Source organism: Typopeltis vanoorti, chromosome 11 (assembly GCF_054136105.1).
Source record: "Typopeltis vanoorti isolate ZY-2024b chromosome 11, IOZ_Tvanoo_1.0, whole genome shotgun sequence".
NCBI lineage: Eukaryota > Metazoa > Arthropoda > Arachnida > Uropygi > Thelyphonidae > Typopeltis > Typopeltis vanoorti.
In genome coordinates this window covers 27,560,405-27,578,702 of record NC_143559.1, presented here as the reverse complement: position 1 = coordinate 27,578,702, position 18,298 = coordinate 27,560,405, and the positions used below count along the sequence as shown (strand labels likewise).

The 18,298-nt window shown below is 36.3% G+C and overlaps 1 protein-coding gene across 8 annotated transcripts in view; it reads right to left on the bottom strand.

Moving 5' to 3' along the window:
* The window catches only part of LOC150101398 (protein phosphatase 1 regulatory subunit 36), a 237,822-nt gene that overhangs the window by 150,849 nt on the left and 68,675 nt on the right, over positions 1-18,298 (bottom strand). For all 8 annotated transcript variants that reach the window (XM_090400614.1, XM_090400617.1, XM_090400618.1 and 5 more), the window contains one exon: positions 13,371-13,463. In XM_090400614.1, coding sequence (XP_090256740.1) covers positions 13,371-13,463 — 93 coding nt within the window. The remainder of the gene's footprint in view (positions 1-13,370; positions 13,464-18,298) is intronic.

The window sequence follows — 18,298 nt, the reverse complement described above, 5'->3', positions numbered from 1 at the left end:
ATTGAAGGAAAAATGAAAGAGTTTTTGAGAACAGGAACCAAACCTTGGAGATTCAGTGGCAAGCCTTGAAGAAAACCCTTGATTCAGCTAGAGAGGCATGTTGTGAAGTTGTCTGCAAAGATAGAAAAATCGGAACTCCATGGTGGACACGGGAAGTTAAAGTGAGAGTAAAGGAAAAGAAGAAAGAGTATCAAAAGTTTCTCGCAAATAAGTCAGCTTGTGCTCTTGGAGATTACAGAGACAAATGTAAGAAAGCTAAACACTGTGTAAAACTAGCTAAATAAAAGTCATGGGAGGACTTTGGCAAGAACATAGAAAATAAATATCAAGAAGGTGGCAAAATATTCTGGAGGTTGTTGAAGAAGCTTAGGAATGGAGGAAAGAGTGCTGTAAAAGGAGTTAGAGATGATAAAGGTGACATGAAAATAGGAGAAAAAGATATCCTTGAAGTATGGAGTAATTACTTCGAAAAATTGCTAAATGAAATAAGCAGTGATAGCACAGTGTTAAAAACACTCAACAGGCATATAGCCAGGAATACATATCCATACTTGAAGTAGAAAAAGCCATCAAAGGCTTGAAATGTGGAAAGGGAACAAGGGTAGATGATATTCGACGAAATGCTGAAGTATGGTAGTATAAAAGTCACAGTGGCTGCACTGCATAGTTAAAAAAGGTAGGACAGAGGGACGAATTCCCGATGATTGGAGTAGAGCTCTCATAGTACCCATATATAAAAAAGGGAAATAAAACTGAATTTGAGAATTACAGAGGTAATTCTCTACTGAGTGTTCCCGGCAAGATTTATGCAAGTATACTTGAGAAACGGTTGAGAAGAATTGTGGACGAAAAGCTTTGGTGAAGAACAAGCTGGATTCAGGCCAAATAGAGGCTGTCAGGATCAGATTTTCACTTTAAGACAAATAGCTGAGAAAGAATAGGAATATAATGACGATCTGTATTTAAGTTTTGTCGATGTGGAAAAGGCATATGACAAGGTGCCAAGAAGCTATTCAATACGCTACAGTTATATGGTGTCAATGGGCCATTACATCAAGCAATACTTAGTCTTTATTTGAGTTGTAAGTCAGCAGTTAGAACTGAAGGAAGAGGGGAGATATGATAGAGACCTACAAGTTGGTAAGGGGTTGTTATAGGATCAATGGTGGAGAAGTTCTACAGCAAATAGTGGAAGATCAGGGGAGAACCAGAGGTCATCCCTGGAAACTATATAAAGAGGGTGTGAGTAGGGGAGTGAGAGGCAGGTTTTTTTTCGTGCAGAATTGTGAATGATTGGAATGCCTTGCCTGAGAGTGTGGTGTCTGGAAGGAGTTTGAATGTGTTTAAGACCCGGTATGATGAGATGTGTGTGAGATAAAAGGACCTCCTAGATGAGTCTTTGACTCCATGAGGTCTTGTTTAATAATAATAATAATAATATAATAATAAATCTGGTGTGAGACAAGGACGTACATTATCTATATGGATCACATTATGAAGGAAAGTGGTATTAAAAATGATATCAGAATTGGAGATGTTAATGTCAGTTCTTTGCTTTATGCAGACGATGTTAAACTTCTAAATAAATCCACTACAAGCATGCAAGATTCTCTGACTAAATTAAATAACTGTTGTAATAGATATGGTATGAAGGTCAGCAATAAAAAGACAAAGATGACGAAAATAGGTAGAATCGTTGAAAATGTCAACTGCATTGTGAACGGAGAAACTGTGGACCAAGCAAAACATTTCAGTTACTTAGGCACGAATTTTAGTGAAGATCATCATCATCAAATTCCTGCTATGTACCCTCTAGGGGTGTACAGGACATGATAGTACTACATGAAAAATTTACATCATTACTAACTTCTTATCTACAATTTTTCTCCAAATCAGTCTGTTACTTGTCAAGACTCCAACATTACCAGATCTTATATTTCTATCGTCTATGGCACTTTGTACCGTATCAATACGCCTATATCTTGGTCTTCCTCTGGGTCGTTTTCCTGCCAACTTGGCAGAGAACACTTGTTTTGCTAATCATTCCTCGCTCATTCTGTTTAAGTGACCATACCACCTGAGATTAGCTCTGCTAACGCATTCCTGGATGCTGACAATGTCAAGTTCTTTCCTAATATTCTCGTTTTTAATATGATAGTGCCATTGATGCCATCTGTTCACGCCTCTAATCTTTCTCAGGACTCTCATATCTGCGGTCTCTAGTCTTTGGTCAAGTGTTTTGTTTTACTTCTGACCCAGCTCTCAGATCCATAAGTTAAAACTGATTTGAACACTGTCTTGTATACAGCTAATTTAGTGTTCCGACTAATTTCTCTCTTATTCCATATGAATTTATTCAATTGACTTCCTACCATACCAGCTATGTTGATTCTGTTGTCTATTTCCATATTTAATTTACCATCTTCACTAACAATCGTGCCTAAGTAGCTGAAATGTTTTACTTGTTCCACAGGTTCTCCATTCACACCACAGTTGACATTTTCAATTATTCTGCCTATTTTCATTGTCTTTGTCTTTTTATTGCTGACCTTCATACCAAATCTATTACAACAGTTATTCAATTAAGTCAGAGAATCTTGCAGATTTGTGGCGGACTTATTTAGAAGTATAACATTGTCCGCATAAAGCAAAGAGCTGACATTAACATCTCCAATTTTGATAACCTGTTTAATACTACTTTCCTTCATAATGTGATATATATAGATAATGAATAACAGAAGGGATAATGTACATCCTTGTCTCACACCAGATTTAACATTAAACCATCTTCCTGTACTTCCTTCAATTCTAACTGCTGACTTACAACTCAAATAAAGACTAAGTATTGCTTGATATAATGCCCTATTGACACCATATAACTGTAGCGTATCGAATAGCTTCTCTCTTGGCACCATGTCATATGCCTTTTCCAAATCGACAAAACTTAAATATAGATGTTTGTTATATTCCCATGATTTCTCTACTATTTGTCGTAAGGTGAAGATCTGATCCTGACAGCTTCTATTTGACCTGAATCCAGCTTGTTCTTCACCAAGCTTTTCTTCTACAATTCTTCTCAACCATTTCTCAAGTATACTTGCATATATATTACCAGGAACACTCAATAGGGATATACCTCTGTAATTCTCACATTCAGTTTTATTTCCCTTTTTATATATGGGTACTAGGAGAGCTCTACTCCAATCATCTGGAATCCGTCCCTCTGTCCAGGCATTCTGAACTATGCAGTGCAGCCACCGTAAGACTTTTATACCACCATACTTCAGCATTTCTGGTTGAATATCATCTACTACTGCTGCCTTTCCACAGTTCAAGCCTTTGATGGCTTTTTTCTACTTAAAGTATAGATATGTATTCTTGACTGAATGCCTGGTCAGTGGTTTTTATCACTGTGCTGTCATCACTGCTTGTTTCATTTGGCAAATTTTCAAAGTAATTACTCCATACTTCAAGGATATCTTTTTATCCTGTTTTCATTTCACTTTTATCATCTCTAACTCCTTTTACAGCACTCTTTCCTCCATTCCTAAGCTTCTTCAACAACCTCCAGAATATTTTGCCACCTTCTTGATATTTATTTTCTATGTTCTTGCCAAAGTCCTCCCATGACTTTTGTTTAGCTGGTTTTACACAGTGTTTAGCTTTCTTACATTTGTCTCTGTATTCTCTAAGAGAACAAGATGACTTTTTTGCCAGGAACTTTTGATATGCTTTCTTCTTTTCCTTCACTGCCTCTTTAACTTCCTGTGTCCACCATGGAGTTCTAATTTTTCTATCCTTGCAAACAACTTCACAACATGCCTCTCTAGCTGAATCAATCAGGGTTTTCTTCAAGGCTTGCCACTGAATCTCCAAGGTTTGGTTCCTATTCTCAAACTCTTTCATTTTTCCTTCAATAATCTTTATGTATTTTAGTCTACAGTTCACATCTGAGAGCTGCTCAACTTTTATTCGCTTTAAAACTTTCTTACATTCTTTTCAATATGAAATTCAATTTTATCCTGCTGAAGACTAAATAGTGATCACTTCCAATTTCAAAACCTGCGTACACTCTGGTGTCCTGCACCAGGGAGAAAACATCACTAGCAACAATAACATAGTCAATGAGACTTTTCTTATTCCTTGCCTCTTCTCTCCATGTGAATTTGTGCACATTTTTATGTTGGAACATGGTGTTAGTAATAACCAGTCCATGTCCTGAGGAGAAATCCAATAGGTATTTGCCATTATTATTAGCTTTGATCTTTTCTCCAAATTTTCCGAAAACATTTTTGTTTGTCTGATAATCACTTCCTACTCTGCTATTTAGATCCCCAACAAGGACCAACTTTTACTTTTTCATTTTGTCAGTAGCTTTCTCTAGAGCCTCAAAAAATTCCTCCACTTCTACCTTAGTAGAACCTTCTGTGGGACCATAGGCACAAATAAGTCTCATTGTCCAGTTCCCCATTCTGATATTTGCCCAAATCACTCTACTTGAGACTGCCTGCCATTCAAGAAGATGAGCCTCGTATTTTGTGTTGAATACTATGGTAAATTAAATATGGAAATAGACAACAGAATCAATAAAGGTGGTATGGTAGGCAGTCAACTGAATAAATTTATATGTAATAAGAGAGAAATTAGCCAAAACACTAAAATTAGCTGTATACAGGACAGTGTTCAAGCCAATTTTAACTTATGGATCTGAGAGCTGGATGAGAAGTGAAACACTTGACCAAAGACTAGAGACCGCAGATATGAGAGTCCTGAGAAAGATTAGAGGCGTGAACAGATGGCATCAGTGGCAATATCATATTAAAAACAAGGATATCTAACAAGGATAAAACTAGTCCCGAGCGGGTGGAAAGAGGGGAAAATAGTTCCACTGCATAAAGGTGGTTCCAAGACTGCTGTAGTAAATTACCGACCGATTAGCATATCAGGAATCATTGTCAAGGTCTTAGAGAAAATAGTCAAGAGGAAAATATAAGATGGGATAGAAGAAAATGGGATACTGTATCGGGGACAGCATGGTTTTGTGAAGGGTAGGTCATGCCTCAGTAACTTGCTCACGTATTATAACACAGTGACGGCTGAACTGGATAAGGGTAATGGGTTTACGGTGATTCTACTGGACCTTGCCAAGGCCTTTGACAGGATTCCACATGGAATTCTAATCAGTAAATTGCAGCATATGGGAATGGACATAGGGTTGGTGAGATGGGTAGGAGGGTGGTTGACGGAGAGATATCAGAGAGTGGTTTACTCGGGAGTAGAGTCCACAAGACGGCCTGTGACTAGTGGTGTGCCACAAGGATCTGTTCTTGGACCACTGCTGTTTAATTTGTTCATAAATGATATAGGAAATGATCTGAGAGGAACAGTTCATTTGTTTGCGGATGATGCAAAGTTGGGTAGGGCAATAGTGAATGCAGATGACATCAAAATTTTGCAGGATGATTTGGATAGATTGGAGGTCTGGGCAAAGGAGAATGGATGTCAGTTTAATGTGGCAAAATGTAAGGTTATGCATTTTGGGGTGAAAAGATTGGCGGCAGTTTACTGCATTGGTGGAACCGTGATCCAGGAAATTGATGAGGCACGAGATTTAGGAGTGTTGGTAGATAAGGAATTGAAATTTAGGGGACACATTGCAAAAGTGACCAAAACAGCTCATCAAATCACTTGGTTGCTGAAGAATACGATGACAAGCAGAGACAAGCAGGTTATTGTTCCTCTATATCGAGCCTTGATAAGACCCCATCTAGACTACTGTGCTCAGATTTGGTCACCTAGGTTTCTTCTTGATGGGGAGGAGGTGGAGAGGATCCAGAAGCGAGTGACCAAGATGATTGCAGGTCTGTGGAATGAACCGTATGAGAACAGGTTGAGGATTTGTGGGTTGCAAAAATTGGTTGATAGGTGGAGGAGGGGAGATATGATTGAGACATTCAAATTACTGAAGGGTTTCTATAAAATTGATTCAGAAGATATTTTTGAGAACAGGGCTGGTTGTGGGAGGACTAGGGGACATCCATGGAAACTGGGCAAAAGTGTGGTTAGTAAAGGTGTTAGAGCTGGGTTCTTTACTTTTAGAGTAGTGAATGAGTGGAATGCGCTCCCTGAGTCTGTGGTGGATGCTGTGACAGTGAATGAGTTTAAGGCGAGGTATGATAGATACTGTATGAATGTCAAATAGTTGTGATGAATATGATTTGGGGCCTCCCTCGATGAGTCCAATGACTCCCTGGAGTTGCCCGTAATAATAGTAATAATAATAATAGATATTAGGAAAGAACTTGACATTGTCAGCATCCAGGAATGGGTTAGCAAAGCTAATCTCAGGTGGTATGGTCACTTAAACAGAATGGGAGAGGAAAGATTAGCAAAACAAGTGTTCTCTGCCAGGCTTGCAGGAAAACGACCCAGAGGAAGACTAAGATATAGGTGGATTGATACAGTACAAAGTGCCTTAGACGACAGAAATATAAGATCTGATAAATAATATAATCACGTAAATACTAGAAAGATATTTAATTAACCAAATATTTCGGTCTGGAAATAGCAGCCCATCTTCGGTGGCACTACATAACTAGTTTTAAAATATATATATATACAAGGTGGAACACTAACAATAGATCATTTAAAAATAGAACAAGCTGCGTGATGTTATATCACTAAGTATTAAAGGGAATATTTTTAAGCAGAGACATGATTGAAATAAAGATATTAATTAATAATATTAAATAACATAAAAGTAATATGAATTAATGAGTTATTCTGATCACACTTTCCCAGATTTTTGATATAGATATACAGTCATTCCAATTCAGGTTAGGATGATGGAGTAAGGCCTCTACGCTTTCTTTGAATAAATGTTCAAATTTATAACAGGATCTATGTAAGAGGTGAGTTTTTGACCAAAGGATGTTGTGGTTAGTTTCAATCCCGTGCTGAGCCAATCCAGATTTTTCAGGTTTGTTGTGATGAATGGAGGATTGATGTTCTTGGATTCTTTTTGAAGAGAACGTCCAGTTTGTCAAAAATAGGAGAGATCATAGTTGCAGGGAATTTGATAAACTCCAGGAAGAGACATAGTTGAGCGTTTGTCTTTAGGAGAAGGAAAATGGGAAGAGAATTTGTTAATAGGTGAATACGTGGCTGTTAGCTCATATTTCTTAAGAATTCTTGCGATAGGTTCTGAAATCCCGGAGATGTATGGAATTGGAACTCGATGTATTGAATCTTTGTTGTTTTGTGGTTGATTATAAGAATCGAGATCTTGAGTACTCTTTTCGGAAAAAGCCATTGAGATCAACTATGTCTCTTCCTGGAGTTTATCAAATTCCCAGCAACTGTGATCTCACCTATTTTGGACAAACTGGATGTTCTCTTGAAAAAAGAATCCAAGAACATCAATCCTCCATTCATCACAACAAACCTGAAAAATCTGGATTGGCTCAGCACGGGATTGAAACTAACTACAACATCCTTTGGTCAAAAACTCACCTCTTATATAGATCCCATTATAAATTTGAACGTTTATTCAAAGAAAGCGTAGAGGCCTTACTCCATCGTCCTAACCTGAATCGGAATGACTGTATATCTATATCAAAAATCTGGGAAAGTGTAATCAGGATAACTCATTAATTCATATTAATTTTATGTTATTTAATATTATTAATTAATATCTTTATTTCAATCATGTTTCTGCTTAAAAATATTCCCTTTAATACTTAGTGATATAACATCACACAGCTTGTTCTATTTTTAAATGATCTATTGTTAGTATTCCACCTTGTATATATATATATTTTTAAAACTGTTCTTATAGTGCTACTGAAGATGGTCTGCTATTTCCAGACCGAAATATTTGGTTAATTAAATATCTTTCTTGTGTTTACGTGATTATATTATTCAGTCTTTATATCACAAGTATCCTTAAAACATCAAGATCTGATAAAGTTGGAGTCTTGACAAGTAACAGACTGATTTGGAGGAAAATTGTAGATAGAAAGTTAGTAATGATGTAAATTTTTCATGTAGTACTATCATATCCTGTACACCCCCTATACATGTCAGTGGTGTACAGGATGATGATAGTATCATCATCATCCTGTATGATGATTGATGATGATGTAGATATATATATATATATAAGAATCACATAACAAAAAGAGATACAAAGAACCTTTATGTTACTTAACTGATAATTAAATCAAATCAAAACTGATGCAAGTAACAAGCTTCAGAGACAGTTTGGAACTATAGTATGGAATGAGGAGTTGAGTGCAAAGAAAATAAATGCTCCTTGGGAATCGACAAAGAAAAACTTAACAGCATCGATGTATGAATGTATTCCAAAGGTGAAAACGTTGAATAAGGTAGGTGTTGGATGAATGAGAGGATTAAACATAAAATCCAGAAGAAAAACAAGAAGGCACTTTGGAGACAGCACAAGATGAATAATGGTAATAATCAGCTGTACAGAGTGTATAAAGATTAGGTCAGGAAAGTAATTCAGTTGGTAAGGACAGCAAAAGTTCAATATGAGCAGATATTAGCAAAAAAAAACCTTGGGATGTTTTTTTTTTTTTTTTTTTTTTTGATATGTAGCAAGCAGAAAGAAAAATGATTATGGTAAGATGATGTTAGTGGATGAAAGTGAGAGATTGGTAAATGCTGTAAAGAACATAGTGGAGGTATTCAGTAAGCAGTTCATCAGGTTATTTCAATCCTCAGTGTGGAATCTCAAGTGTAGACAATGAATTGTAAGAAGACTAATGGTGAGCAAGCAAGAGGTATATGGGGAGTTAAGCTTTGTTGCTAGATGTTGATAAGGCAACAAGACTTGATGACATATCACCAAATGTCTTAATGGAATGTTCCAAGGAGTTAGCATCAGCCTTGGCCTACCTATTTAACAAGTCTTAGGAGTAGAAAGCAAAATTGTTCCAGTTCACAAAGTGGTGATAAGGCTACAATAGGCTGATCTGTATATCTTAGGTATACAGATATGCTAATCTGTATAATTTAGGTATTGGAGAGATTGGTGAGATATAGGATACAAACATGGGTTGATAACAGTGGTATTCTTTGTGCTTGTCACCATGAGTTTGCTAAAGGGAGGTTACGTTTTACCTACTTGTTTATATACTATAACAAGATGATGAATGTATTGGACAAGGGAGATGAATATACAGTGGTATATTTAGATTTTGCAAAGGCTTTTGATAGACTGCCACACCACAAGTCGGTAATTAAACTGAAGTAGATAGGACTGGATATGGGGAGTTAAGCTAACGCTCAGATAGGTATCAGCAAGTTGTGCAGTGGTATAGTATTGCTCGAGAGGAAAGTCACTAGTGGTGTGCCGTCTGTTTTGGGACTATTGTTATTTAATTTGTATGTTAATGATACTGAAATGGTTTAAACTGGTGATATACAACTGTCTGAAGATGATGCAAAACTGGGGGAGAATGAAGAGGAATCAAGCAGTTCTGATTAATAACGTTCTTAAATTTAGTAGACAACAATGGGATGCAAAGTATACACTTGGTGGGAAAATTTTGGAAGAAGTTGAGGAGACAAGAGACCTTGTAGTGCTTGTGGAAAAGGATCTGAAGTTCAGAGGTAACATTGCAGAAATTGAAGTCGCGACATGGGATAATGGCAATGATGCAGAGGACCTTAACATGCAGAAATAAAGAGGTTCTAATTTCACTGTGTAAGGCCTTAATCAGTCCTCGTATGGATTACTGTGCAGAGATTTGTTCCTCTGGTTTTCAGGGTGGTGAGGATATACTGGAAAGGATCGAGAGGAGACTGACTAAGGTGGTAACTTGTCTCTGGGATGCAGAACAGATTGAGGGAATGCAGTTTGCAAAGCCTTGTGAATAGGAGGAGGAGATGGGATATGAATGAGGCATTTTAGTTGATAAAGGGTTGCTACCACATTAATGTGGAAGAAATTTTTCACACAACAGAGAAAAAGGACATCTCTGGAAGCTGTATAAGGACTGTGTGAGCAGGTTCTTTGCATGGAGAGTGGTTGGTGTGTGTGTGTGTGTGTATGTGGAGTTTTACACTTATGGTAAAAAGTGCCTTAGAAGATAGAAATATAAGATCTGACAATTTTGAAGCCTTGACATGTAACAGATTGATTTGGAGGAAAATTTGTAGATAGGAAGTTAGTAATGATATAAATTTTTCATGTAGTACTATCATATCCTATAATAAATTTAGTTTAATCCTTTATCCAAGTGTGAGCAAACAAAGTTTGCGCCTGAAAGTATCTTCAGGACTGGGTTAAGGTGGTACAACACCAGGGCAACTCGTTGCAAAGGTGGAGCAAGCTACCAACACTCCTATCTCAGTATCTCCTATAATGTCTCCTATAAAGCAAAACACATCTCCTTGCAGATATGTCTAATGTTATGCATTAAGGGAAGGGCCACTACCCAGACTAGTTTCGACCTTTATTGAGGTCTCTTCAGTGGGAGCCAGGCCCAAGTGGAGATAATGTTATGCATTAAGGGAAGGGCCACTACCCAGACTAGTTTCGACCTTTATTGAGGTCTCTTCAGTGGGAGCCAGGCCCAAGTGGAGATATCAGGTAGAAGCATTAGCAGGTCATCTCTACCTATAGGAATTGCCAACTGGTGTGCCACCCTTTTTTATAATTTACTCTGGATTTAGAGAAAGATGTTGAAAGTTTATTTTTCACTTGGCTAGAGTATAATAAATTTAGTCTAATCTTTTATCCAAGTGTGAGCAAACAAAGTTTGCGCCTGAAAGTATCTTCAGGACTGGGTTAAGGTGGTACAACACCAGGGCAACTCGTTGCAAAGGTGGGCTGATATCTCCACTTGGGCCTGGCTCCCACTGAAGAGACCGCAATAAAGGTCGAAACTAGTCTGGGTAGTGGCCCTTCCCTTAATGCATAACATTAGACATATCCGCAAGGAGATGTGTTTTGCATTATAGGAGATACTGAGATAGGAGTGTTGGTAACTTCCTCCACCTTTGCAATGAGTTGCCCTGGTGTTGTACCACCTTAACCCAGTCCTGAAGATACTTTCAGGCGCAAACTTTGTTTGCTCACACTTGGATAAAGGATTAAACTAAATTTATTATACTCTAACCAAGTGAAAAATAAACTTTCAACTATCATATCCTGTACACCCATTGAGGGTAAATGTCAGGAATTTTATGATGATGATGAATACAAGTTGGTCGGCTAAGTCCCAAATTGCCAGCTCATCTTCATTCGTTCAGTATCCAGGCAGATACCTAACAGAGTGCACCACGAGAAGGTGAGGACTGGATATTAGGTCAGAAGACCTGGTTGGTTTTCTGCATCTCCTCTCTGTTATACAGCTTTGACCCTTAAGCACCCCCAGAATATATTTTAAAAAAACACTAATGAAAGAGAATGATGTATTTGATTATTAGTTACTATACTTGACTTAATAAAAGATCTAAAGAATAGCTAATATAAGGAAGAGAAAGAATAGGCATGAATAAAAATACTTTCAGTACTGTAAAATTGGTTATGAATAATTTACATCTGTGGTATTACATGTGTGCTTGTGTTTTAAGTATCTTGGGATGAAGTGAAGAATATGTGAATCTATAAACTCTAGACTTTCATATTTGCATTTATGATGGGCATCATTTAAAAAAAAAAAACTTATGAATAGATGGAAAGAGATTTGTTTGCAAAATATAAGTTCACTAATAGTCACTATATTGCAGACACAAGAAAAATAGATAGTTTTATTGTATCACTGAATAAGTTTCTGAGATCTTTGCAGCTTGTGTAATATATTTATCAACAAATAGTGCAATTAGAGACAATGGGATAAAAACGGCACTAGCTAATGAACCATGTCTCCTCCCACAGAAACTAGACTCACGCAAAACCATTTGTTGTACAGCCAAACACAGCATCTAACTAAAAACAACTGTCCCAACATTCGTCCAAATTTTCAATTACATGAAACAAGTTTCTGTTCAATTGCATTTGTTCAATTTTCAATGTCATTAAAACAGATCACGAGTGCCACTTAGCTCTTTGCTTTATGCAAATGATAATCTTCTCCTAAAAACACATCTAGTGCAAGTCTCTAGGATTCACTAACTAAATTGAATAACAACTGTAACAAATTTGGCATGAAATATAGCAATAAAAAGACCAAAACTATGAAAATAGGCAGGAGCATAGAAAACTTCAGCTGCATTCTGAATGGAGATCCTATGGAACAAGTAAAATATTTCAGCTATTTAGGCACAGTTTCTAATGAAAATGGCAGGTTAAATCTGGAAATAGACAACAGAATAAAGCAAAGCTGGTATGGTAGGTAGCGAGTTGAATAAATTGATCTGGAATAAGAGAAAAATTAGCCAAAACACCAAACTAGCAGTATACAAAACAGTTTAAACCATTATTAAGTTAGGCATCTGAGAATTGGGTTAGAATAGAGCACTTGATCAAATAGACACCACAGATATGAGGGTTCTGAGAAAAATTACAGGAGTGAACCAACTTCATCAATGGCAGAATCATATAAAAATGAAGATATTTAGAAAGGAACTTGACATTATTAGCATTCAAGAATATGTCAGCAGAGCTAATCTAAGGTGGTATGGCCACTTAAATAGAATGGGTGAAGAAAAATTAGCAAAATGGGAAGACCAAGGTCTAGGTGGATTGATTCGGTCAGAAGTGCCTTAGAAGCATGAAATGTTAGATGTGACAATATTGGAGTACTCACAAGTAACAGACTGATTTGGAGAAAATTGTTGATAGCAGATTAATAATAATATAAACTTAATCATGTACTATCATAGTAACCTAAATACTCCTTAGGGGTACATATCATGAAATTGATGATGAATAAAAAACTGGCCCATGGCCAAAGCTCTTAAAAGCTGCTATAATGAAAGCAAAAATTCAGTGGAAAGTATGTTTTGTTTTTCATAGATAGCGAGCACTCAGAACACTTTGCAATGAAGTCACATCATTCACAGTAGATCTCAGGTTGTGAAATACCATACTGTCATTTGATATGGATAACAGAAAGGAAATAAAGCTATGTTGGCTTTATATGGAAATGATTATTTTCTGTTATAAATAATATGTGATGGATGGGTGATTTTTCTGGAATTTTTTTTTTAAATCGAAGCACAAGATCTTAGTCTTTGTACACATAATGTAAATAATATCACTATACATTAAATCATTACTAAAAATTTAAAATTTTTATTTAAAACTAAAAATTTTAAATTTTTACTTTTAAAGTTTTAAAATTTTAAAGTTTTTAAATCTCACAAAATAAGTTTTAAAAAATCCATAATTAACTTACCTTACTGTAAAAGGCTGATCCCAGTTAAGAATTTTGAAATAAAAATGAAAGTATCTTAACATCCACATTAAAAATGCATCAACAGCAGATAGCCTTTAAAAAAAAAGAGAAAGAAAAAAATATATATATATATACACCCTCTGTCCAAAAAGAAACCGAACTTTTGATTGAAAATAAAACACAGGCCAATTATAATTATTCAAATCACTTATTTTAATCAACATACTCTCCCTGAGCTTTGATACAGCGTTTGGCACAGTCAGTTAATTTGTTAAATGAGTTTTTTATATCGGTTTTTGGGATACTGTTGAGGGTCGTGGTTACTGCAGCTTGAATGTTTTCAATGGTGTCGTATCGCTTTCCTTTCATCGGCAAATGAAGTCGGGGGCAAGAGAAAGAAGTCACAGAGTGCTAAATCAGGTGAATACGGCGAGTGATCAAACACACAAACTTGGTTTTTGCTCAAAAACTGTCTAACAATGTTCGAACGATGAGATGGTGCATTATCGTGCAAAAGTGACCAGCAGCCTGCATCACGATATTCATGCCACACGCGACGAATTCTCACTATCAATCACTTTAAAACTTCAAGATAAAACTCACCATTGACCATTTGGCCAGGCGGAATGAATTCATTGTGGATAATGCCCTTGGAATCGTAGAAGCAAATCAGCATAGTCTTTACTTTTGATTTCTCCAAGCAAATGTTTTTCGGATGCCCCTCTTCTGTTGGTCTCCACTCAGCACTTTGTTATCCTTACAAGCAGTTTTAATGAAGTCCTTGCAGTGTTCAACTTGATACATTTTTTGGTCGTCAGTCAACTTGTGGAGAACAAATCACGAATTCAATTTACGAAGGCCCAAACTCTCGGTCAAAATATTGTGCACATTTCAGTTTGGAATCCCCAATTCATCTTCAATCAATCTCACGGACGATTTTGGGGGTTTTTTTTGATGAAATCACACACTTTTTGGATGTTAACTTCGCTCAGTCCAGTTTTTGAATGGCCCAGCTTTTTGTCGTCCTCAAGCGTCTCATGACCACTTTGAAATCGCTTAAACCACTCATAAACTTGAGTATGGGTTAAGCATTCATCACTGTATGCTTTTTGAAGCATTTGATGCGTTTAGGTAAAACTTTTACCAAGTTGAACACAAAAGTCAATCGCAGCTCTCTGTTTGAAACTCATTTTCCGCCCATTCGTCAAAAACACACTGTCACTCTTGGCACTATAATTCGGCTTCTAATGAAACAAATGTCATAAACAGTTGACACAACACTAATAAAGGTTGCCACTTTCGACAACAAAAATATACAACAGGTGGCACCACTAGTTTCTTCTATTTTCGAAACATTTGGGTTCTTTTGGGACAGAGGGTGTATAATCAACATATTTCCATCAGTGAGTTGAATTCTTTTTAAATATTTTATATATCAAGTGATATTAAATTGTCATTATTGCAAGTGCTCATATTACATAAATAGCAGAAAAAAGTAAAACATATTTACCAGCTTAGGGAGCTAAGCAGATAATGTTTCCACTCTCTGACCAACAAGATGTGGGTTCAGATGGTTTGGATCACCTACCCATATAACACAAGTGTCAGTGAGAGTCTTCTGGTGCAAGACCACCCTGCTTAATGGATGTATGAAGTGTTTCAAAAAGTATTATGCTTGCTTTCCACACACGCACACTAGAGTTCTCTCTAGATGGTTTGTGATATGAAAAAGCAATTATGCTAACAAGTCTGGGAAAGAGCCATAATACATGTATTAAAGTGTTCTACGGCATGTTCTTTCTAATCTAGCAAAACATTCAATATGCACTTTACACTATTCAATATTGAATAGTTTAAAACATTGAGCAAAGTCAGCAAATAAGTCTACATTATTCAACAACCAAGTCAGTTAGACAAATTCAAATAATGTGACATACTAAATATCCTACTATACATTCAGTATTCAGGCAAGAATTCAGCTGCCACTGTTGATAAAACAGAGATGGACTCTTGATGATACAGAGTGAGGCACCATCCCATATGAAAATGACCTCAAGGCATGTGTTGTGAAAGAAACTAAGTCTGGAGTTTCTTCTAATAGCTGGAATTATGGGACATGAAAGACAGAAAAACAGTGGATGTAAGGATGAGAAAGAGACTATTAAAAAACAAGATGAGAGATGAGAAAGAATGAGGAGTGGAATGTAATGGAATGCTGTTTATAGAAAATTGTATTTTTCCATACACACATCAAATAATGAAGTTAGGAAGCTAAAAATAAATGTAACATATATGCACACAAGAACAGAATGTAAGCAATACATAGTGTGACTATTCAACCCAGCTTTCTTGTATGGGTTCATGAGGATTATTTGGTGCCTTAAGCCAAGAAAACTCAGTTATGATGATAGGAGAATAGCAAATAGGACCAAATGACTAATCAAAACATTAAATAAGTTTTCAAAGAAGACAAACTTGGCTGTGACAGGCCTTTGAACCTAACATGCAAGAGAAAATGGAAATGTGAATGGAATTCTGAATGTTATTTCCATTAGTTTGTTCAATATCTACAGTGAATAAAATATATTATTATTATTATTCAGGTACTGTCAACATTGTCAGTTACAATGGGAGCCATCCAAAACTGACATTGTCAGCATAATGCAAAGTTGAGGATGGTTATCAGTATCAAGTGATATCAATATTGAGTCCCTTAGGAAGTTTTAAATAGCCTATTAGATTGGACAGAAAAATGGGGTTACCATACTGATACCTATATTGAACACTAATTACAGTTACATGCTACATAATGTAGAAATGTAAGTAGTGTTACTGTATTGATGAAACTATGCTCCAAGAAAGGATAAGATTTGGAGGGAAATGTGCATGTGTGCACATTTCCCTCCTATCACTCCTATTCCCCCCCTCCCTCTCCTCACAGTGTCTGTGAGGAGAGGGAGGGGGGGAATAGGAGTGATACATATGTTCACAGGACACAGTACATGAGTTAAAAGACCATGCAGACATTAATGCTAATATAGTCACTGGCAAATAGAGATAAGGAAGTAGCTGTTCCCTGTACAGGGCATTGATCAGACCACTCTATGGAATATCAACTTCACATATGAATCTACTGAATGTGTTTCTTGAAGAGAGACTGTTTTCTTCAAGGTGTATAACCTTGAAGAAAACAGTGTGATGATGGCTATTCTAAAGAGAACACAGGCAGATGGAATGAAAGAAGCCGACAAGTTGGTATGGTAAGCATGAAGGAGAACTATTTATTTTTATTATTATTATTATTATTATTTATTATTATTTCCCAAGACCTCATGGAGTCAAAGACTCATCTGGGAGGTCCTTTTATCACACACACACACACACACACACACCTCATCATACCGTGTCTTAAACACACTCAAACTCCTTACAGACACCACACTCTCAGGCAAGGCATTCCAATCATTCACAACTCTGCACGAAAAAAACCTGCCTCTCACTCCCCTACTCACACCCTCTTTATACAGTTTCCAGGGATGACCTCTGGTTCTCCTCTGATCTCCCATTATTCTCTGTAGAACTTCTCCACCATTGATCTTATAACAACCCCTTACCAACTTGTAGGTCTCTATCATATCTCCCCTCTTCCTTCTCTCCACCAGACTCTGCAAATTACATCTTCTCAATCTTTCCTCATACTCAACATTCCAGAGGTCAGAAACTACCTTAGTCAGTCACCTTTGGACCCTTTCCAACATCTCTTCATCCTGAAAACCTGGTGACCAAATCTGGGCACAATAGTCCATGTGTGGCCTAATCAAAGCTTTATACAATGGAACAAGAATTTCCCTACTTCTACACGTCAGTGTCCTCTGCATCATTTCCAGAAGTCTTTGTGTTGTCTTCACAATTTTGGCGATGTGTCCCCTAAATTTTAGATCCTTATCCACTATCATCCCCAGATCTCTTATTTCCTCTACCTCCAACAATATATTCTCACCAAGCATAAATTCTGCATCCCATCTTTGTTTTCCAAATTTTAAAACCTTACATTTTGCAACATTGAACTCACATCCCCATTTGCTTGCCCATGTTGGATCCTACTTCTTCTCAATCTATACTTTGGATTCGATATATGGTTATTACGATGTTCTTAACTAGTTGATAGGTTGCAAGTTGATTTCTAATTCAAATATAAAGAAAATTTATATTTAAAGACTGCGCCACTTTATGTCTGAATTAGTTCAAGAATTGAAGATAAACCAACTCTTAACCACCTTTCCCTTATATGTTGTTATTATATATACTGACTGAGTATATTTAACTTACTTAATTTACCCACTTTGGTTCGAATATTTTATGAATGGTGTAGTAAAAGAGATTCAGGCAAATTACAACTTTTGATTAACAAAAACAAACATTAATTTTAAAATCACAAATTTTACACTTAACTTCAAATCAGTAATTAAGATATCACAAATATTTTAGCTTCTCTGATAAGTACAATCATACAAACTCAGACAATGGTAAATCTGTTATCTCTATAATACAGTCTTCTCACAGTTCCTTAAGTTCCAAATACAATAAAAATTGCAGTAACACCTCTTCACAAACAAACACTTTTAATTTTACACTTCAGCTAATTCTCCGCAATAGTTACTGTTAGTATAAGGAAATTCTAGGATGAAACTCACACACTTCTCTGTATAGAAATATTAAAGTTTGCAATAATCTTACTGATAATCTTCTTTCTTCATTAACTTATACACAAACACTTTTTATAACCATAAACATTTTAAACAGTATACAGCACTTATTAAAATAAATCTTCTAAGCAATAACTGAATTAATCATCAGTCACAATACACATAAACAAACGTTCTTGCATGAAGTTCTACTGATCACTCATGAATTAAGGCAATACACAA